This window comes from Ovis aries, chromosome 1 (genome assembly GCF_016772045.2).
Source record: "Ovis aries strain OAR_USU_Benz2616 breed Rambouillet chromosome 1, ARS-UI_Ramb_v3.0, whole genome shotgun sequence".
NCBI lineage: Eukaryota > Metazoa > Chordata > Mammalia > Artiodactyla > Bovidae > Ovis > Ovis aries.
Window position 1 is genome coordinate 256665118 of NC_056054.1, and position 19780 is coordinate 256684897.

General features: G+C 53.2%; 1 protein-coding gene across 2 annotated transcripts in view; it reads right to left on the reverse strand.

Annotated features, from left to right (window-relative positions):
* Window positions 1-464: 464 nt before the first annotated feature.
* The window catches only part of TMEM108 (transmembrane protein 108), a 426991-nt gene continuing 407675 nt past the window's right edge, over window positions 465-19780 (reverse strand). For both annotated transcript variants that reach the window (XM_027960370.3, XM_027960365.3), the window contains exons 4-6: window positions 14919-16346; window positions 5761-5915; window positions 465-819 (exon numbers count right to left, since the gene is read on the reverse strand). In XM_027960370.3, coding sequence (XP_027816171.1) covers window positions 697-819; window positions 5761-5915; window positions 14919-16346 — 1706 coding nt within the window. In that variant the 3' untranslated portion in view covers window positions 465-696. The remainder of the gene's footprint in view (window positions 820-5760; window positions 5916-14918; window positions 16347-19780) is intronic.

Below are 19780 nucleotides of genomic sequence, written 5' to 3' on the forward strand. Positions count from 1 at the left end.
GTGGTGGGAGAATGTGGGGATACACTTGAAGGGGAGCCTCCTGCTGGCGGAGGGGAAAGCAGTCCTGAAGTTAGCACAGTGGGGGCTCCCTGAGGGGGCTGTCAGGGGGCGTGGCCCGAGGAGGTCCTCATCCGCCTCCACGCTCCAGCCTTTCTCCACACCTCGGATGCAATCACCCCTCGACAGCCAGCGGTGCCGTCGCAGGGCTCAGGGCTCCCTCTTCCTTGTCTGCCAGCGTCCTTCTAGGTGCCCAGTTCCCGTCACTGAGGTGCGGATGAGGGGACAGAAATGGGGTCCTTCACATTGAATCAAGAGGAACTAGAGCTGTAAGTAGCCTCAGAGGCCGTGCACTTGGCCATTTCAATATCCACTTGTACAGGTCAGTCTCTTCTCTCACCTGCCTGGGGCTGCTGAGACCCCCACGTACAAGGACAGTTATTAAGAGAAGCAATCAATGCAACTGCTTTGCTTAGAAATACCTTTATTTTATAAAGGCCATGGATTGTTCCGCCAAGATTTTTTTTTTTTAAACCACACTTATAAAAAAGATGACAATTCTTAGGAAAAAAAAGCTGCTGAAAATGTTTCTCATCAAGTCAGGGTTACACAAAGATTATATTTATAATATATATTTGTATATTGATAAGTTAAGAGATGAAAGGTAGGGACCGGTAAAGCGAGGGCTGCTGCTTAGATCTAGATCTCCGACACTTGATCATTTCCCACAAACAGCGTTTCTTGGCAGAAGGGGTTAACCAGGACCATCCCGGTATCTCTGTAGTCACCATTGGCCGGGGAGCGGGGCTCTGACAGCTGGTCCTGGAGGACAGAGGGAGGAGACAGGGTGAGCTGGGGAGGGGTCATCAGGTGGCCATTCTTACATACCCACCGGAACATTTACTTCCACTTGGGAGTGCTTGGTAAACATGAAAAAAGTTATTGAAATATAGTTGACATACAAAGTCACACGAATTTCCAGTGCACTACACAGTGATTTGACATTTACACATATTATGAAATGGTCACCATAAGCCTAATTACCATGCGCCCTCAAATAACGTTATTACAATATTATTGACCATGTCCCTTATGCTGTACCATTGCACCCGTGAGGCTTATTTATTATATAACTGGAGGTTTGTACCTCTTAATCCCCTTTACCTATTTCACCCTTCCTCTTAACCACTGGTCAGCATCCTCACTGCTGATGCTGGGGTTCAGAGATTTGCCTGCTCTCTTTTCAGATCTTCATAGCAGCTTCCAAAGAAGAGTTCCTGCTTCCTGAATCCTCTCCACTTTAGGCTGCAAGAGGTAGCATTGCTGTCCACACACGTACAGCTGTCCATGGTGTACAGCTCGCTGCCCTAGTGAGCAAAACCGGGTCCCCTTGGGCCCCAGATTCTCCTTCCACCTTTTTCCCACAGACCTCCAGGAGGCCTCACCACTTTTCTTTCCTGAACACACCCAGCGCTTGCTCTCCTCTTTCTTCTGCTGAGACCCACCTGCCAGAACCTGCAGAGCTCATTCCACCCTCCTGAGTTCTCCCAGAGCCTGGTCAGAATTCTAAGCCTGTTTCTTATAGCACTGGATGTGCTGAGCTGAATGGATCTGAATTTCTGTGTGACTGCATGATAGGTAGTGAAAAATTCTGTCCATCTACACAGCCCCAGGAGGGGGAAAGCCCAGAAACAGACGACCCGCTCAGGTCATCTAAACGACTTCGGCCTCAGCCATGCAGACAGATGGGGGCTATGCAATAGCAGCTCTCAGACTCCAGCCCAGGTGTTGACATAGAGAAAAAAAGCCACAGTTTGTTCCAGTTCCACACAATGGAAGTCTCAGAGTCTGCAGGCTATTGTAGTGCAAAGACTCAGTGGCAGACTTGGGTGTAACTGGTTTAGGCCAGACCAGCTTAGAAATGGCTTCAGTTTAAGATGTCATAATTAATACTCCGAAATTTATTTTTAAACAAAACGTGCAGACTTTTTTGATTTTGTTTTTATTGCACTATACTCCCCCCAAAATGAATAAAAAGCATGCAATTTTTGACAAGTATATATTATTTACGGGTAATAAGGAGAGAAAGGAAGAAAGGCCATTTGTTGTAAAATGTCTTCAAAAGACAAGAATGTCCTTCGCTCATCTTAAGGGTGGACGTGGGGCCAGCTGTCTAAGAGAGGAGACCAGGGTGGCGTGTCAGCGAGGGGACAGAAATCCTCTTTCTCCACTGGGCTTTGGGGTTAAAGAGCCCGAGATGTGCTGTGGTTTTACAGTCCTCACAAGGGTGTAAGGGCAAACCATGTGGGGGAAGTTATTCTGGGTAAAAAAAAGAGAAAGTTATATAGAAAATAACTAAGGCAGGAAGGAAAAAACAAGGAAGGAGGGGAGGGAAAAAGAGGAGAAAGCATGAAAGTTTCCAAACGCTTCTGGGCACCACAATTCTGCCCACACAATTCTGTTTTGCTGTTTTCATCAGCCCAGCAGGGGAGCAGGGTGCCAGGGAAACTTGCTTAGGCGAAGCACTTGGCAGCCTCCAAAGCTGGCATCCTGGCAATGAGCTCATGGCCCTATGACTGCGGTGGCTGTGTGGGTGGGCAGGGCCTCTGTGCCCAGGGGACAGGGGACAACTGCTGTTACTGGGAATACAGCGGGATGAGGGGAGTAGGCCGACTGGGAGAGGGTGAGAAACCCACTCTGAAGCCAGCCAAGCTCGGTGCTGCTGCAGCCCCCTGACCCTGGGTCCTAGCAGGGTCTCATGGCCTGTGTCCCATGGTGGCCTAGGGCTGTGGGTGCTGTCCACCAGCACTGTCCTCTGGCTTTTGGTTTTCATTTACCAATTTGTAAGCAGCTTAGGGTCCAGGAGAACAGAGCCCATACTCAAGTGGGCCAGCCCTTGGGCCAAGTTACCTGTGTTTTTTTTTTTTAACTCACTGTGACAGTTTTCAGGAACACTCCTGCCACCAAATTGTACCCTGGCCATGCTAAAGATCAATGCCATTGTAAGGCCTGTCCCTCTGTTTGTCCTTCAGCTAATTTTTTTTTTTTTTTTTTTTACTGAGTGTCCACTGTGTGTCAGGCTTTGGGGTGGGTGACGGGTAGATCGTGAGCAAAGTTCACCCAGGTGAAGACCATTTACTGAGTACCTACCACATGCTCAGCACTGTTCTAGGAGCCGGGCACAGGGTGTGAAGAAGCCTCCTGCCCTGGGGCAGCATGTATTCTAGTAGGTGAGATGTATACTCAGCAGTCAACAAAGAGAGAAGGGTACAATGCCAGGGGGAGAGAAGTTCTGAAGAAAATCGAAGCAGGTGGGGACAGAGCACAGAGTCGGGGGAAGGTGGGGTTCTAACCTGTGTCGAGCAGTCAGGGGAGGCCTCTCTGAGGAGGTGGCACTGCAGCAGAGGCTTGGAGGAAGTGAGAGGTGGAGGCAGCGGGGAAAAGAGCATTTCAGACAGGTGCCAGGATGAGCTTACTCTAGGGACTGAGACCTGTACTCCTGGGGGGCCTGGCAGAGCGGAGAGGAGGTAGGCGGGGCCAGCCTGAGAAAAAGCTCGCTGGGAGGAATATGGACTTCATCCAGAGTGTGAGGAGGAGCCCTGTGAGGCTTGGAAGTCGTGACTGACATGAGGTCCTCCCTTGAAAAGCTGGTCTGGCTGCTGTGTGGAGGACAGGCTGCAAGCGGGGACTGGGGGCAGACAGCAGCTGGGAGAGCCGTTTGCAGAGCGGTGGCAACGATCCCGGGTTCGAGGGCGGGTGTTGTTGGGGTGGGGGGTGGCCACAGTGCTGGTAATGAGACCTGCTCATGTGGAGGAAAAGCCAACGGATGAGGGGCTGTTGACGGATGGGATGTGGGGTGTGTCAGAGGAGAAGGTGGCCAGCAGTGCCATCTGATGAGAAACATCAGGGGGCTTCCGGGTGTTGAGGTGGCGGGGAAACGCTGAGAGGTCAGTCTCGGGCTGTTCACTCTGAGATGCCGGTTACATGTGTGCATCGGTAGCTGGGCACATGGGTCTGGAGCTCAGGGGAGATGGCCAGGCTAGAGCAGAACTTGATAGTCATGGTGAGAATTGGGACTTAGAGTCATGGGACTTTCTCACAGAGAAGAGAAGCAGTGGGAGCACTGAGCCTGGGCCCTCCTGTGACTGGAGCTTGGGGAAAGGACAGGGGGCCATGATGGAGATTCTGGAGGAGCTGCTGGGGGTGGGAGGGAACAGGACAGGATGGGGCTGGGATGCCAGTGGAGAAATGGTTTAAGGAGGAGATGATTGAACGTGCCAGTACTGCTGGTAGGCGGAGTAAAATCAGTGCCTTAGAACTGCCCCTCGGGGTTAGCAGTGTGGGGGCAACTGGCTATTCTAGTCGGGAGAGAGATTCAAAATTGTCATGTCAGACCTGTGGCTGTGTAATTACAACCCTGGTACGTGCCACAGTGGAAAAGCACAGGAGCTGAGATCTGATGATAGGAGAGAGTGCCCAGCTCGGCAGTCAGGGGAGGCTTCTCTGAGGAAGTGATGGCTGGACTGCACCCTGAGTGGTGGGTAGGAGTCACTGAGTGGACAGTGAGGGGGATGCCCAGGAGGGACAGGAGACATGCTAGGAGACACACCAGGAGAGGGAAGAGCTCATGCACAGCCCTGCAGTGAGAAATAACTTGGTGCCATAATGAAGTGAAAAGAAATCCAAAGTCATCTGAGCTTCGCAGATGAGGGAGAGGGCATGACATGAGGCTGGAGGGTTGGGTGGGGACAGGTTTACCTCACAGGCCTTCCCTGAAAAGACTTTGAACTTCGACTTACCAGCAATGGGAAGCTACGGAAGAGTTTTGAGCACAGGTGTGATGTGATCACAGGCATGTCTATAAAAGCTCATCTGGATGCTGGGGGGATGGGTCTGCAGGAGGGGAGGGGACTGTTCCACCAGAAGCATGCTCAGCCCCACCCCCACCTTTACTTAGCTGACCACCACCCTTCTCCCGGACCATCTGAACAGCATCCCTTACTTATTTCTCATCTGTCTTTCTGTCCTCTCATCCATTCAGCCATCTAGTAAACCATCCTTCCTTTCCTTCTCATCCATTCACTGATGATGACCATTAGCACAATCTTTCTACAACTAGGTCACAAAAAGCTTAACTTTCATTGACTCTCCGCTGTCCAAGACTAATGCACAAACTCCATCCAACTTCATCCAAGGCCGTGCCTAATCCATCTACCTCTCCTGGGGTACCCTGGCCCCTGCCCCATCCTTCTGTGAGAGTGGAAAGAGCAGTGGTCTCTGTAGTCAGGACATGGGGTTCAAAGCCCAGCTCCCTCGCTGGCCGGGCTGGGGTTTCCTGCACTCATTCACTCTGCCAGCACTTGCTCTGCAAGGCTCTTCTCCGTGGGTTTCACAGCCTCTAACTCTCCCCATATCCCCCTCGTATCCTACTCTCCCCATATTATCTGAATGATGCCAAGGTCCAGTACCTTAACCACATCTCGGAGCCTGGACCCCTTCCGAGCAAGCTCCTACCTTTACAGTCCCCTGAACACCTGCCACCAAACTGTCCTCAATGAACAGTTGTTGGCCTCTTCCCAGAAACCCAAAGTCCCAAGAAACGTGCCTCGCCAAGCAGATGCCCTTTTGGCAGGGCTGGGGCGGAGCCCAGCAGCTCAGGACCCTGCAGGTTCGTGCCACCAGGAGGAGGCTGTAGAGGCGAGCAGGTGCTCCTCCCCCAGTGGCAGTCCTCCCGGGGGCAGCCCTTGGTTTGGGGCTCATTACCTCAGAGGTTTCCAGGGACTGGATCTCCCTGGGAAGCTCCACGGCATGCTTGCTGAAGTAGTCCATGGTGATGGCGTTGTTCCAGTAGCTCAGACTGTTCTCGGGGTTGGCCGGCTTCTTCTTCCTCCGCAGGCAGCACACAGTCAGCAGGACCGCTGCAGAGAGAGTCCCCGTTAGAGAGAGGGAGGGGCAGCAAGCGGGGCCAGCATCACGGAGGGAGGGAGGCCAGCCTCCAGGTGGGACCGTGAAAGTCACATATCCAGCCACTTGGCCCGCTCACTGATTCGCTTGTTCATTAGCTCAACGAATATCTATAAACGTGGAGCGTCTGCTTTGTGCCAGGTGCTGGGGACGGGGGAAAGAAGAAAAAGACAGGACCGCCCTGCTTTCCTAAGCTTCCCTCCTTGCTTGTGTATGGAGGGTTCACAGGGGTTAGACAGTATAGGAAGATAACTGTTCAGAGAAAAGGAAACACGGGGAAGTGAGGGAGACAGCTGAGGGGAGCTGTGGGAGGGGTTCCATCGTGAAAAGCTTCCCTGAGCAGTGACTTTATGGCTGAGACTGGCATGTGGGGAAGGAGCTGGCCATGGGTGGAACAGGGGCAGTGTGTCCCAAGTGGAGGGAACAGCACGTTCAAGGGTCCTGAGGTGGGGACAAGCTGCATGTACGTGAGGAAATAGCAGCATGGCTGGAGTGCGGTTGGTGTAGGGGAGAGTGAGGTGGGAGGTGAGGCCCAGGGGCAGGTGGTTTGGATGGAATTTCGGATACCTGCTCATGTTGCAGTGCCAGGGAGTTTGCTCCAAGTACAGGCCTTGTGCTATCACTGCGGGAGGGGGGGGGGCAGGGGAGGGGGCTCCCCAGAGCTCAGCTGCAGGAAATGTCACGTATGTGCCAAGCTGTACCTCAGGACTGAGGAGGAGTGTTCCCAAAGTGGGAGTGTGGAATAGAGATGAGCAGAGCCCAGGGAACCTTACAAATGAGCCTTGACTTCCACAGAGGGCAGAGGCTCAGAGCAAAATCTCTAGGCAGAGGTCTTGGGCCCTGATAAAACTGTTGCTCTGGTCTCATTACCACCACCATCATCAAAAACAAACAGCTGCTAACAGTCCTATAGCATGTATGTAGGGCTCCAGTACTCTAGAAACATGAATTCATTTAGTCCTCCATGTAACTCCATGAGGTCAGTACTATGAGGGTCACTATTTTACAGGCAGGAAAATGGAGACTTAGAGAGGTGAAGTGACTTTGCCCAAGAGCAAATCCAGATGGCTCCAAAGTCCATGCTCTCAACCATCCGTGGCTCTGCCTCACAAAGACAAGCCAAATGCTGACGTGGAAACCTCGCTGCACAGAGAGGTCTGATCCCGCCTCCACACAGCTCGACGTGCCACACTGTTTGTTCAATCTTGGACTCTTGGGGGCACGGGAGGAAGGAGCATGTTTGGAGGCTGCTGCTGAACCATGTGTGAACAGAGTGGCTTGGACATGCTGACAGGGAAGGCTTCCGAGGTCAGAGAGGTGGGGTGGCCTGTCCTGGGTCTTACAGGGGAACAGGGATGCAATGGCCCAGGGAGACAGGAGCCATCTTGGGGAGAAGCCAGTCAATGAAGACTGGGCACCTCCTGCCCAGGCTAGCCATTCCCAGAGCCCATGGGGTGGCTGAAACTCTGGATCAGGAGTAGGCATGGTTGCACTCAGCATCCTGGCGGTGCCCATCATCTGTGCTGGGGGTGGAGGGCAGTCTGAGCTGTCCCTAGAGGCTGGTACTGTGGTGGCAGTGGCCACCAGGGGGCAGTGGAGGCCCACCTCTGCCCACAGCGGCCAGCAGGCTTGGTGGTTTTGGGGGCCTGTGCCTGCCCGGGTGTGGGGGAACTGCAAAAGTTGGCATCCACGCAGACTGAGACTTCAGGGCCCAGAGCCCAGAACCTTGCAGGCTGACTGAGGAATTCTGTAGCTCTTTCCTGCTGCTGGCCTTGCTGGCATCTCTACCTGAAAAGGCTTCCAGGCAAGATCAAGAGATTGGGCAAGTTTCCATTCCATCCAATCTGCTTTGATCAAAAAGACTTCTACTTTTCTTACCATTCTTCCAGGTTGTTTCAAAAAAGTTTTAAAAATAGAAAGCCAGTTTCTGAATACTTGAGCTCAAAGACATTTTAGACTGGCTGGTAGAGATTCTTTCAAGCTTTGTGGGTTTCCTCCCTTCCTTCCAAAGAGCCCTTTCTTCAGCTAGTTGAAGGAAGAAGGGGTGAGGAGGGAGGCTGCAGAGTCAGCCTGAAAGTCTGCTAATTTAGGGCACACCTGCCTGTTTTATAGAGGAGAAGACTCTGATGCGGAACCCAGCTTGCCACAGGTCACAGCAAGTGGCAAGGCTGGGGTAAGGCCCTGGTCCCTTCTCTTTTCTGGAATTTTTATTCTTCATTGTCATTTTTACCCTACTCCTGGGGCTGGAAAGGTGAAGCAGCCCAGGGGTATTCAAGTTGGGGAAACCCAAGCCATAGGGTGAGGGCTAGGCTGCATGACCCACTCCCTCCCACCCCACCCCACCCCCGCCCGCTAACCTAGGTGTGTGCAGGTTGCAGAATCCAGGTCCTCTGGATCCCGGGCCAGTGCCCTCTGAGCCCACACTGCCCCTGCTCCAGGGCCTGGGCATGGTTAGGACGCACGACCAGGGTCCTGCCCTGTGGGAAGGGCAGGGGGTCGGACTGGGGAGTTCTGTTCCTCACCTTCTCCTCCTCCCATGTTGTTAGCACTCCCAGCCTGATTACACATCTATCGGGGAGTTCTTGGTGCCTCTCAAACACCAGTTCACTTACACACCAGAAGCCAGCCTAGCTACAGGAAGAGCATGGGCTTAGAGTCCAAAAGACCTGAGTTCAAGTCTGACTCGGCTGTGTATTACACTAGGCGTCACTTCATCATGCTGATCACTATAGACTTGGCAGGGTTGTAAGGATCACAAATGCTAAATGCTGAGAGCACTGCCTGACACACAATAGGTGCTTCACTAATAAGAGTTTCCTTCTTGTTCTCACATCATCATCCTTAAAGGGAGAACCTGAAGGAAAAATTGGGCTGCATGACTGTTGCGTGGTTCAAGGCCAAGGGTTAGGTTAGTACTTTCATTATTTTGGGGTCTGAGCTTTCATCTCAGAAAGAAAAGTTCAATCAGATTTATGGAGTCTCTATTTTATTCCCAGGTGCTCTACCGTCTGATTTAACTCACAATATGGCTGCCTGAGGAAGGTGCTGGCACTCTTCCCATTCACAGAAGAGGCAACTGAAGTTGCCTAAACTTCTAAACCACACAACTCTGCACACTCAGGTGTGAGCCGCGCCCTCTCCCATGTCACCGAAAGCTTCAACCGCTCTGTTTCTCCAAAAGGAAATGCTGTCGAGACCCTCGAGGAGGTCAATAGGATCCCTATTTCCTCTAGTTTTGAAACTGAAATGAGAGTGAAGCAAGTTCTCCCAGCTTCTCCAGCACATCAGTAGGGAATCAGCCACAGCTTGTTGGATGTGTGACAGGAAGGAGGAGCGTTGCTGACGTGAAGATGGAGCCTGGGTACTGTGCTGATGTTTCTGGAAGGGGCCTCATTTCAGGGCTGGGACCTGCTATACGATGGGAAATGGACACGAAAACCTACAGGACCCTGAGGGAGGGTGCTCTCCATGGGCAGCTGGAGGATGTGTGGCAAATCCTGACAATGAGATGAGTATCATCTCCCTCTGACCGTGTCCTCATTGGGCACCTCCCCATGGTAGATGCCGTGATAGGACTTCAGATGCATCTGCTGTCCCCGACAAAGCTTTGGAGCAGCAGCTGCAGCCCCGCAAGTGCCTGAGCAGCTCTCCTGCTGCACGGGGCAGCCAAGGGACCGCCCCTGCCTCTGCCCCCTTGACCCACCACCACAGGTGTGCTGAGGCCACCCTTCCTAGGCTGCTCCCAGCCATTACTGATGGAGCAGGTCTGTTCCCGTGGGACAGGAAACTCCTCTAATGGTCCGAGGACTCTCCTCACCTCGTGGAATCTTCCTCAGGTTGGCCATCCCAGCCTTTTCCTTCCCAGCCCTCCACCTCCTTCTTCTTCCTTTATATCAATAATTCAAAGGTGTTTCCCCAATAAATCTCTTGCAGGCCTAATTCTGTTTTGGTATCTGCCTCCTGAAGGCCTTGAACTAACAGTGGACATTAGTCCTATTTTTGCAGGTGAGAAAACAGTGGCCCAAGGGTTAACCTGTTCAAGTCCCAGGGGCAACTAGTGGGAGAGCTGGGTTTACATCCAGGTGTGTCTGGTTCCCAAGTCAAGGCTTCCTGTTACAGCAGGGTCCCTCTCAAGCTATTCACACGAGTTTAAAGTTAGGCAAATGAGAGAGGGCAGGGAGCTCTTATGTCTTAGTTTGGCCCCTCATTAGGTAGATTAGAAACCAGAAACCCTGGAGGAAAGGATTACCTGAGTGGTGCCAGCCCATCTGTGGACAATCATTTCCTCACTCCAGAGGTTGGGGCAGGTCAAGGGAGGCCTCAGGGTGTGGAAGGAGGCCGGGCTGGACTGGGTGACGGGCCTGGGGAAAGCAGGTTTGGGGGCTCATTGACTTTCTGGCCTGGTGGATGGAGATGTGCCTGAAGAGGCTCCAGAAGGTTCCTGCGGGGGGCGCTGGTTGGGAAGCACAGGGAAGAGCTGTGAGCAGTGGACACTCTAGTCCAGCCTCGGAACACCCCGGGTAAGCCTGCCTTGTTCAAAGGCTGCCCCACCTCCTTCAGTTGGTTCATAAGCCCCAAGGAGACAAACCTGGTCATGCTTACTTCCCATCCTAATCTATTCTTTTAACTGGAAAGAGTACTTCTGACCCAGGTTTCTTTCTTTCTTTTTTAAAATAACTACAAAGTCACTGGGGTCTGTGAGTAAAGGTACCCAGGCACATACGGATTTGAGTAACATTCACAGAACAACTGGTAAAATAGCCACGAGCCACCTGGCATAAGGATGCATTCTCTCTGCTGCTCCAGTGGGATTTCTGTACGTCTGGAAGGAGGCCAGCCTGTCCTGGGTGATGTGCATGTGAACTCTCACGAGTCCTGGGTCAGGGAGAGGCTGCTCTGCTTTGGATGGCTCAACTTGGATTGATGCTGAAAAATATCTGTAACTGGCCTTGTTTCCTGCTGCTGGATGAAGACATTCTCGACAATGAATGTGGTACGTGCAGGCCAGGCAAGAGAGACTGATAGACCCACACAACTGACCTCCTGATGGAAACCCAGAGCACTGACAGCCAAGAGCAGGGGCCACTTCAGCACCAGACCCAGAGGCTTCCAGCAGGAGGTGGTGGGCTGTGCGTCCTGATGGTGGCAGCAGAGACCATCTCAGGAGCCACCCAGCTCCCAGACCCTGACCAAATGTGGCCTGGATCCAATCAGTTTCAGTTCTCAGCACATCTGAAATGGAGTGTGGCTGTTTCCAGTGTGGCTCAGGAGACAAAGCATTTCTCAGACCTGGCGCAACATACATCCTTCCAGCTGCTAGAAAAGGGCTCATGATCTGAAGAGCAGGTGTGATTGGTGACAGCCCCTCTTGAACAGACCTGAGACTTGCTACAATCACCCTCTGCTTCCACCAGAAACCGGGGAATTGCCGGCCTGCCCAGGCAGCCCCAGAAAAGCTGGACCAGGGCCCGGACTACTCAGAAAATCAGATGAGACAATCTATGCATGTACTTTGTTACCAATGCAGATTGCCTGAAATATCTGGCAAACTAGCCAAAGAGGAAACTCTTCTTTGAGGGCTGGAGAGTGTGTTTTAGGATAAATGTAGCTGCTGAGAAGGTCTGACTGTGGGGCCCCTAGACCTGGCCAGGCTATGAGCTTTCAAACAGCACAGCATTTTAAAGCTGGACAAGCATCTTCTTTCTCAGTGCCCCTCTCATCAGGACCTTCACAGGGCCAGCGATGGTCCCACAGGACAGAGGCAGCCAGGCTGGAACCCTGCTGAGTGAGGGCTTGGCCTGAGGATGGTGGAAGTGCAAGGCAGACACCAAAGGAAGCAGGGGCTGTGGGTCCCAGGGGAAATCTTCCCTTCTGAAGTAATATGCTCTCGCCCAGTGGCTGAAGGCTCCTGTCAGTGCCAGAGCATTCTCGCGGTGCAGTTCCAGGCTTGTCCTCGCTTCTGTCTTGGCTGATGTTATTACACATGGTTTAGGCAGCCCATGGGTTTTCTGCTTTGCAGTAAAATTTGATCTAATTTCAAACCCATATATAGCAGAAGGGCTGGAGACATCTTTTTAGACCTGCAAACCCAGGTGGCTGTGGGCTGTGGGAGTGCAGGTAGGGACAGGGAAAGGCAGCTGGGTGGGGGAAGCTGTGTCACACACTTCTGGGTCCCTCGTGCTTGAAACAATGCTTGGCACACTGAGCACTTGGGAGATGCTGTTGAGTCAAATGGATCGTGCCACCAGGTCTGGGGTGGCTCAGGTGTGACTGGGACCCTGGGCAAGTCACTTCACTTGGTAACATACTCCTTCTTACCTGTATGGTGTATCTGCTTCGTCTTTTTATTTTATTGCTCTAGCTAGTCTGTTTTAAGGATGAATGATTAAAAATAGTAGGAATTCCCTTTGTAAACTAGAGCCTCTAGACACATGGAAAGAATGGAAAATTAGAAGGCTGTCTCTAATGTGGTTACTTCTAAATATGACCATTATTAATAATTTATTGGCTAATAGTGCTATATTTTCTCATTATCATTCTTCTGTTTTAGAAGTGGGCAATCACAGCTTTAAGAATATCTGTGTGCACCCATAAGTGACAATAAATCTGCTTAAGGAAAGAATGAATATGCAACCTGTAAACATTTTCACTTTTCCCGCACTGGGTCCTTGAGCAGACTGGACTTTCCCCAACATGGAAAGTTTGCTTTGCTTATCAACTAGAAGGAGACAGGGAGCTGGGAGAGGCAGCTCCTGGAAGGAATCCAGACTCCAGATTAAAAAGGATGTTGTCAGAATACAATGCCAAGCAGACATCAGGTTAATGTTAAAGGCACACACCTCCTGTGCTGATGTTTGCTTGACATGAAGACAGGCTGGGAGACCTGGCCACATAGCCTCCTCTGAGAAAGTTTCTGGGGCTTTGTTCCCTTTGAGATCAGGCTGAGCCCATGGTGTGACATGAGGACCTGATGCCAGAGCAGGTTGCCTGGATGTGACTGAAGTGTCCAAAGAGAGGAACTGCCATGCACGCTCCTCTGCCTCAGCCGGGCACGGGCAGTGCCGTGCTTCTTCTGGGAGCAGGCATGAACTGAGGTCACTGGAGGGGTATATAGGGGCAGGACCAGGGCCAGGTGGCCCCATGAAGAGACTCAAAGGGACAGGGACGACAGCTTGGAAAAGCAAAGCCTGCCCTTGAGAGTGGTTTCATGTATCTCAGGGGTTGGTGGATGGACTTGTTTTGTGTGGTTTCAGAGGGCAGAGGTTAGAACCAAAGAGTGTAACTTACAACAGGGAAATTACAAGGCCCCCAGGAGAGCTGGAAACAGCTAACAGGAGAAAGGGGCTAAGTGGGGAGCACAGGGGTTTCTCACCCCTGAAAGGACTGAGGGGGCACCTGGATGGTGTCTGTGTGTGGGGTGGGGCTGGGGGGAAGGTAGGCATGGTAGGGATTCCTGTGAGGCCATCAGAAGAACTCTTCAGAATTGAGATCAGGTGCAGGGGGGAGACATGAAGGCAGCCGTGGGTCCCGAGTGACTGCATCAGGTTCTTTGTGGAGACGTCAGGGAGGAACAGGGCTTCCCCAGTGGCTCAGCCAGTAAAGAATCTGCCTGCAGTGCAGGAGACCTGGATTCAATCCTGGGTTGGGAAGATCCCTGGAGAAAGAAAATGGCTACCCACTCCAGTATTCTTGCCTGGAGAATTCCTTGGACAGAGGAGCCTGGTGAGCTATAGTCCAGGGGGTTGCAAAGAGTCAGACAAGACAGCAACTAACACTTTCACTGCACTGAAAAAGGGAGAAAGAAGCCCCTGCTGCTGCTGCTGCTGTTGCTAAGCTGCTTCAGTCGTGTCCGACTCTGTGCGACCCCATAGACGGCAGCCTACCAGGCTCCCCCGTCCATGGGATTTTCCAGGCAAGAATACTGGAGTGGGTTGACATTTCCATCTCCAATGCATGAAAGTGAAAAGTGAAAGTGAAGCCGCTCAGTTGTGCCCGACTCTTAGTGACCCCATGGACCACAGCCTACCAGGCTCCCCCTGTCCATGGGATTTTCCAGGCAAGAGTACTGGAGTGGGTTGCCATTGCCTTCTCTGAAAGAAGCCCCTAGAGTTTTCAATACAGGAGTGATGGTGGGAGTGATGGTGGCAGCAAGGGGGCGCTGGTGGCCCGCTATTGCTGTGGTCTAGGGGAGCCCTTCCCCATGTACCCAGTGGGAGCAAAGGCAATGACAAGGTCCACAAAGTACCACTTCACACCACTCATGGACAAGCAAAATGGGGAGGAGCCACAAAATAGCTAAATTCACATGTAACTTGTAAGCCTCAATTTAGTTATAAGAACTGTTTTTGTCAAGGCTAATAGAACTTCCTGCAAAATCAAAACTTCATCTTTTTGTCTTTCTTGAGGGAAGACAGGAGGAGGAGAAGAGAACAGCAGTAAGGGTGATGGAAGAGAGGTGGGCAGGAAGGCTCCAAGGGCTCTGCTACTTGGAGGCTGTCGGTTTGGAAGCACCAGCTCTCACCTTGTGGGGTGTTGGTGTTACGTGGTTAGAGATGAGAGCAGGCAGGGTAGTGTCATGATATGAGCTCTGGGCTGGAAGATGGGTGCTCTGAGCTCACATTCTAACCCTGTCTCTCATGAGCTCTGGGGTCCTGGGGAAACCATGTCCCCTCCCCAGCCTGGTGTTTCTTTCTGCAAAATGCAGAGTTGGACTTGACTCCCAGCTCCTAGGAGTTGTGCCTTTATGATCAGTGGGCATCTGAGCCATGGCCTGATGAGCTTGGGACCAGGAGTGGGATAACCTGGGATTCTTGTTCTGCTGCCTTCTCTCCTGGGGTTCTGGGAACTCTGCAGCCCACTTGGTGGGGACTGCCCAAGTGTGGGGCAAAGGAATTGTGGGGATGGGCACGCTGCCGTGGTGGCGGGCCAGGGGAGAAGGGAGCGTGTGAGGCACTTACAGCAGGAGGAGATGGGCACGCTGATGGCGAGGATCACCCAGGCGATGTCCATCTTGCTCAGGCAGATGGTGGCTCTGTGCTGGGGTTTGTCCCCTTCGGCCACATGGGAAATGTTCCCTGCCATTCCAGGCTTCCAGGTCCCGGCAGGGACCAAACGGTTGAGGAAGTTTCCTGTGGCTGTGGACACCACTGTGGAGAGGGGACTGGGCACCCTGCCCATCATCGTGGGTGTGGGGGTAGCCACAGCTTTCTCCTTGGCTTGGGAAACAGTGCTTTCTGAAGCCCCTGTTGGGCGGGCTGGGGCCTGCGGGGCTGAGGATGTTCCCTGAGGAAGCCCCTCGGAAGGGACTGAGACACTGGCATCAAAGGCAGGCTGGATGGGCCCCGTGGTGTCTGTGAAGACCCCAGAGTTGGTAGATGGAGGTCTGCTGGTGCCGGGGGTGACACTAAGCCAGGAGTCACTGTGGCGGGGGCCGTCCTGTGGGTCACCAAGGGGGCGCTGAGAAGGCACTGGCTGTTGACTGGCAGGGGTGCCTGAGGCTGCTGTGGCGTCTGGCTCCCCTCCTTGGCTGGTGAAGGTGGAACCACCCCCCTGGTCTGCCCTGCTAAGGCTGGGCTTGTCCTCCACAGGCACTAGGGGGGTGGCGGGTGGTACCCACGAGGTCCTGCTGGGCGCCGAGGTTGCGGCCACTGTCTGGGGCTGTGGAGAGGAGGAGAAACCCCAGAGCGGGTTCCTGGGAGTGAAGGTGGAGGGGTCAGGCTCCACAGACCCTGTGAAGTTGCCTTTGTAAATCTGAAAGATTTTCCCCAGGGGCCGCTTCTGCCCCAGATGTGCGGAGCTCTGGTTTCTTCCCCGCTGGCTTTCCTTCCTGCCGGCATGGCCACTGGATGCAGCGGGGCCAGGGCGTGGTGAACTGCCGGCTCCCTTTCGGGAAGAGCCAGGGGGCCTGGGGGGCCGGCGTGTGGTAGCTCTGGAGGGGGCTGTCGGGGCACGGCTGGTGGCTTCCCCTGGCTTTGTCAGCAGGATGGTGGGCGCAGTCTCACCAGGGGAGCGACCCTCTGAACGGGAGGATGCGGTTGCCACGGCAGCAGGAAGTGGCCCTGTGGACAGGGGCCCTGCAGAATGGGGGGTGGATGCCGTCGCCATGATGGTGGAGATGGTGTTTGTGGGAGGGTGTCCATCTAGATGGGGGGTTGTCGTTGCCATGGGAGCTGCGGCCTGTGAGGAGGGTCCATCAGGATGAGGGGTCGGGGTCACCACGGAGGCAGGGGTGGCCACCACGGAGGAGTGTCTGGTGGAACCGAGGGAAGCTGTCACCATGGTGCCTGGGATGGTGCCTGAGGGGGACACTTGAAGAGATTCCCTGGGAGATGGTTCCTGGGCAGCAAATACCAGTGCTTCAGTCAGCGCCAAGGTCAGGAGGAAGCCTTGAGAGGGAGACAGAGAGCAGAGATGAAATGCCCCGGAGCAGCTCAGCCCTGTGCTTTCCTTGCCCATGAACCTGAAGCACCTGGGAACTCAAGGGAAACGGTGGGAGGATCCCTGAGGCCCCCGCTCATCCCACACAGGACCATGGGGACCGGGGGTATCTATCAGGTTGGTCCCACCCAGCACCCCTCCCAGAGAGAAACCAACCACAGGGGAACCAGAGACAGCTAAACCAGCCAGGCCTGTCCCTTCCCAAGGGCCTCTGAAATGCCTCCGCCCTCCGCCCAAGGGCAGATGCTCAGACGGGCTGGGGGAGGGGCGTGGAGGAAGACTTGTAGCCCCCGAGTGCCTGCTGGCCTTCTGCACCAGCGAGCCATCCAAAGTGTGATCACAAGGAAGCCAGCAGCTCTGTGTGAGCCGCCCTGAGTCACTGAGCAGGGTTTGGGTGGGCAGAGCTGACCAGCACCCACGCCTTTTCAGACTCCTCCATTTATGAACTAGACACAGGTACAAATGACAGACCTCTGCTTGTTCACGCCCACCCACCAAAGAGTTAAGGAGGGTCTACCCGCTCCTTGACCCTGGAGACACGAAAATGAACAGGGCCCGGGTGAGGTCATATAAATCCACAAACAATCCTAAAACAAGGCAGAGACATCTCGGGGCCTTTGGTGACCAACAGGCAGCAGCAGACAGGATTCAGAGGGTGACTGGATCTGCTGCCTGTAAAACACTTAGCACAGAGCCTGCAAGAGGAGGTGCGGTGCATAAACACCAGCTGGTTGTTTGGTTGTTATGTTAACTGCTTGTCCTATGTGCTCATGAGGCTGAACTCTGGAAGACCACTGGTGGTGCCTGGCCTTCCAGAGTAGGAGGAGCCCTTCTGAGTGTTGACAGAAAGCTATGGACTTTGCATGATGGTGAGTGTGTGTGCTTTTGTTCACTGAGAAAAATGCACAAGGACAAAAACCTATACACTTAAAAACTCTTCTAAAGATGTGTGGATTTTATTAATCACAACAGCATGTGCCCATCTTTAAGAATAATACCTCAGATCAATGTGATATGTAGGATCTATTCGGATTATAAACGTGAAGACAGGCCACCCTGTGCAATCCATGGGCTAGGAAGAGCTGCTTCCTACCACCAGGGAGGGCTTGACAGACCTCTACGGTCTGATTCTGACCTGAGACCTCCCCCGTTCACAGGAGCCCCCTGCTCAGTCACTCTCATGCCCTGCCTTCAGCGCTGTTAGTCGCCCAGACCAGCCCAGGTAGAGGTGGGCCTCTGACTGGTCACCCTTTCGGGGCCTCCCTCCCCGACAGATTCCAGCAGGATGAATGGTCAAAGCAGGGGCCCTGGTGGTGATTCTGGGGAACCTGGGGTGGTCAGCAAGGCTGGCAGGGGAAGACAGGGGCTCTGGTGAGTTTCTGGAAACAGGGGGAGACCTCCTGACATGGCTTCAAAGCAAGGTTCAGGGTCACTACTGAGGCCTCCTGCAACTTAGGGGAGGGGATGGGGTGGGTCAGTGCTCCCTCACCCTGCAGGTCTAGCTTAGTGGGTGGGGAAGGCTGAGGGATGGCAGATGGAGTAGAGGCTATAGCAGTCACATCTCCAGGACCAACAATTCTCCTTAAAAGACAGAATTTCTCCACACTTTCATTCATAGTTTAGCCCATACACCAACAGTGTTTTCTCCTTATCTGGGTCAATCCTAAAATCTGGCTACTGAGCATCACTCTGGCCCTCTCATGCTTGATTGAACCCTCAAATTAACCACCTGATGGGGCAGGAAGTTGAGGCTGAGGGAGATTAAGTAATGTGTCCAAAGCCCCTCAGGAGAGAAGTATGAGACACCTGGGCATATCCAAAATGCACAGAGTTCCTGGTCACCCAGCACATACGAGGCAGGAGAAGAGGACAGGAAGTTGCAGCTACAGAAAGAACCATGTGCTCAGGCTTACTGTAGCCCCTCTCTGGCAGTTTAGCACCACAGGGACAATCTATTCCTAGAGCTGGTGGTCGTGACTGCTGAGGTTTTAAGGGACATTCTCTAATAAGCCTCGGTTGGCTCACGAGCACCCTGGTTCAATGTGTTGAACACATTCCCCTCAAAGCCATATGTGACACCCTAGTGCTAGCATCTCAGGGTGGAACTGTGTGTTAGGGCCTTTGAAGAGCTGATTAAGGCAACATGAAGCTGATGGGGTAGGTCCTAACCCAATCTGAAAGGTGTTCTTATAAGAAAATGAGCCCAGGACACAGATGCAAAGAATGCCCGCACACGATAGGCAGTGAGAGGCCAGCTGCCTGCAAGCCAAGAAGAAAGGAGTCGGACTACTCCAACCCCACTGGCACCTAGATCTTGGGGTTCCAGCCTCCAAAACTGTGAGGTGATAACTTCCTGTGGTTTAACCCCCTGGCTGGTGATACCTTGTGTGGCAGACCCAACAGACTGATACCCATGTCTTACCTTAGAGATTCCTAAAAAATGAGAAGTGGAGACTGGGGCTTGTGTGTAGGGAGTTTATTTTGGGAAGTGGCCCTAGGGGACAGCTGTGGGGGCCTGAGATGAGTGAAACAGGGAAAGTCAATCCTAGGGTAGGCTGTGAACTGATCAGGGTGCAGCTCAAATCTGCTGGGGGTCTCTCAGGAGCTGAGCACCTCTTGCCAGCAGCTCCCCTTCCCACCGCCAGTGCTGCTCACCCACCTCCTCGCTGTTCCATGAGGCCCATCTGAGTGAGTCAGCGAGGCTCTGGGCAGGGCCTGTCTGCTCACACCTGTACCCAGCTGGTGGCTGCCACAACAGCTGGAGTTAAAATTAAGGGCCCAGAGGATTTCTAGGGTGGAGCACAGATGTGCTCCAAACAACCTGAGGCCCCTGACCAGGGACAAGGACACTGTTGCCTTCCAGCAGCAGCATCAAGGGCAGCCCAGAGTTTTTAGAGAGGCCCCTAGGGACCCCAGGGACAGGCCAGAGGTAGGAGAGGGGAAGCTCGGCCTCCAGGAGAACTTCTGCAGCCTCTAGAGGCAGAGGGCTTAATGCACCCTGGTCTTCAAAATACTCATGGAAAGAAATCCCTTGACTTTCCCACCATGAACATCCCTGGGGCTAAAATCCTCCCAGGTGGGAAGTATACAGCTGACTGGAGTTCTCCTTCCTGCAAGACTTTCAGGGGAAGTAAACATGTGTGCCCTTGTTGCAGCTCTTTCTAGTTGCCAGCATCCCCTGAAGGTATTTTCACTCTAGGAGGACTGTTAGGGCCCTTTTTTCTTCAGACTTGAAAGCTTTGGTACAATGAATGGATACTGCCATCCTGGGTGCACAGAGTTTTCACCTAGAGGATGACATTTAGCTGTCACAGTGAGAAGGGCACTCGAAACAACTTAGTCCAGTCCCCTCATTTCACAGAAGGGGCAATGGAAGGAGTTA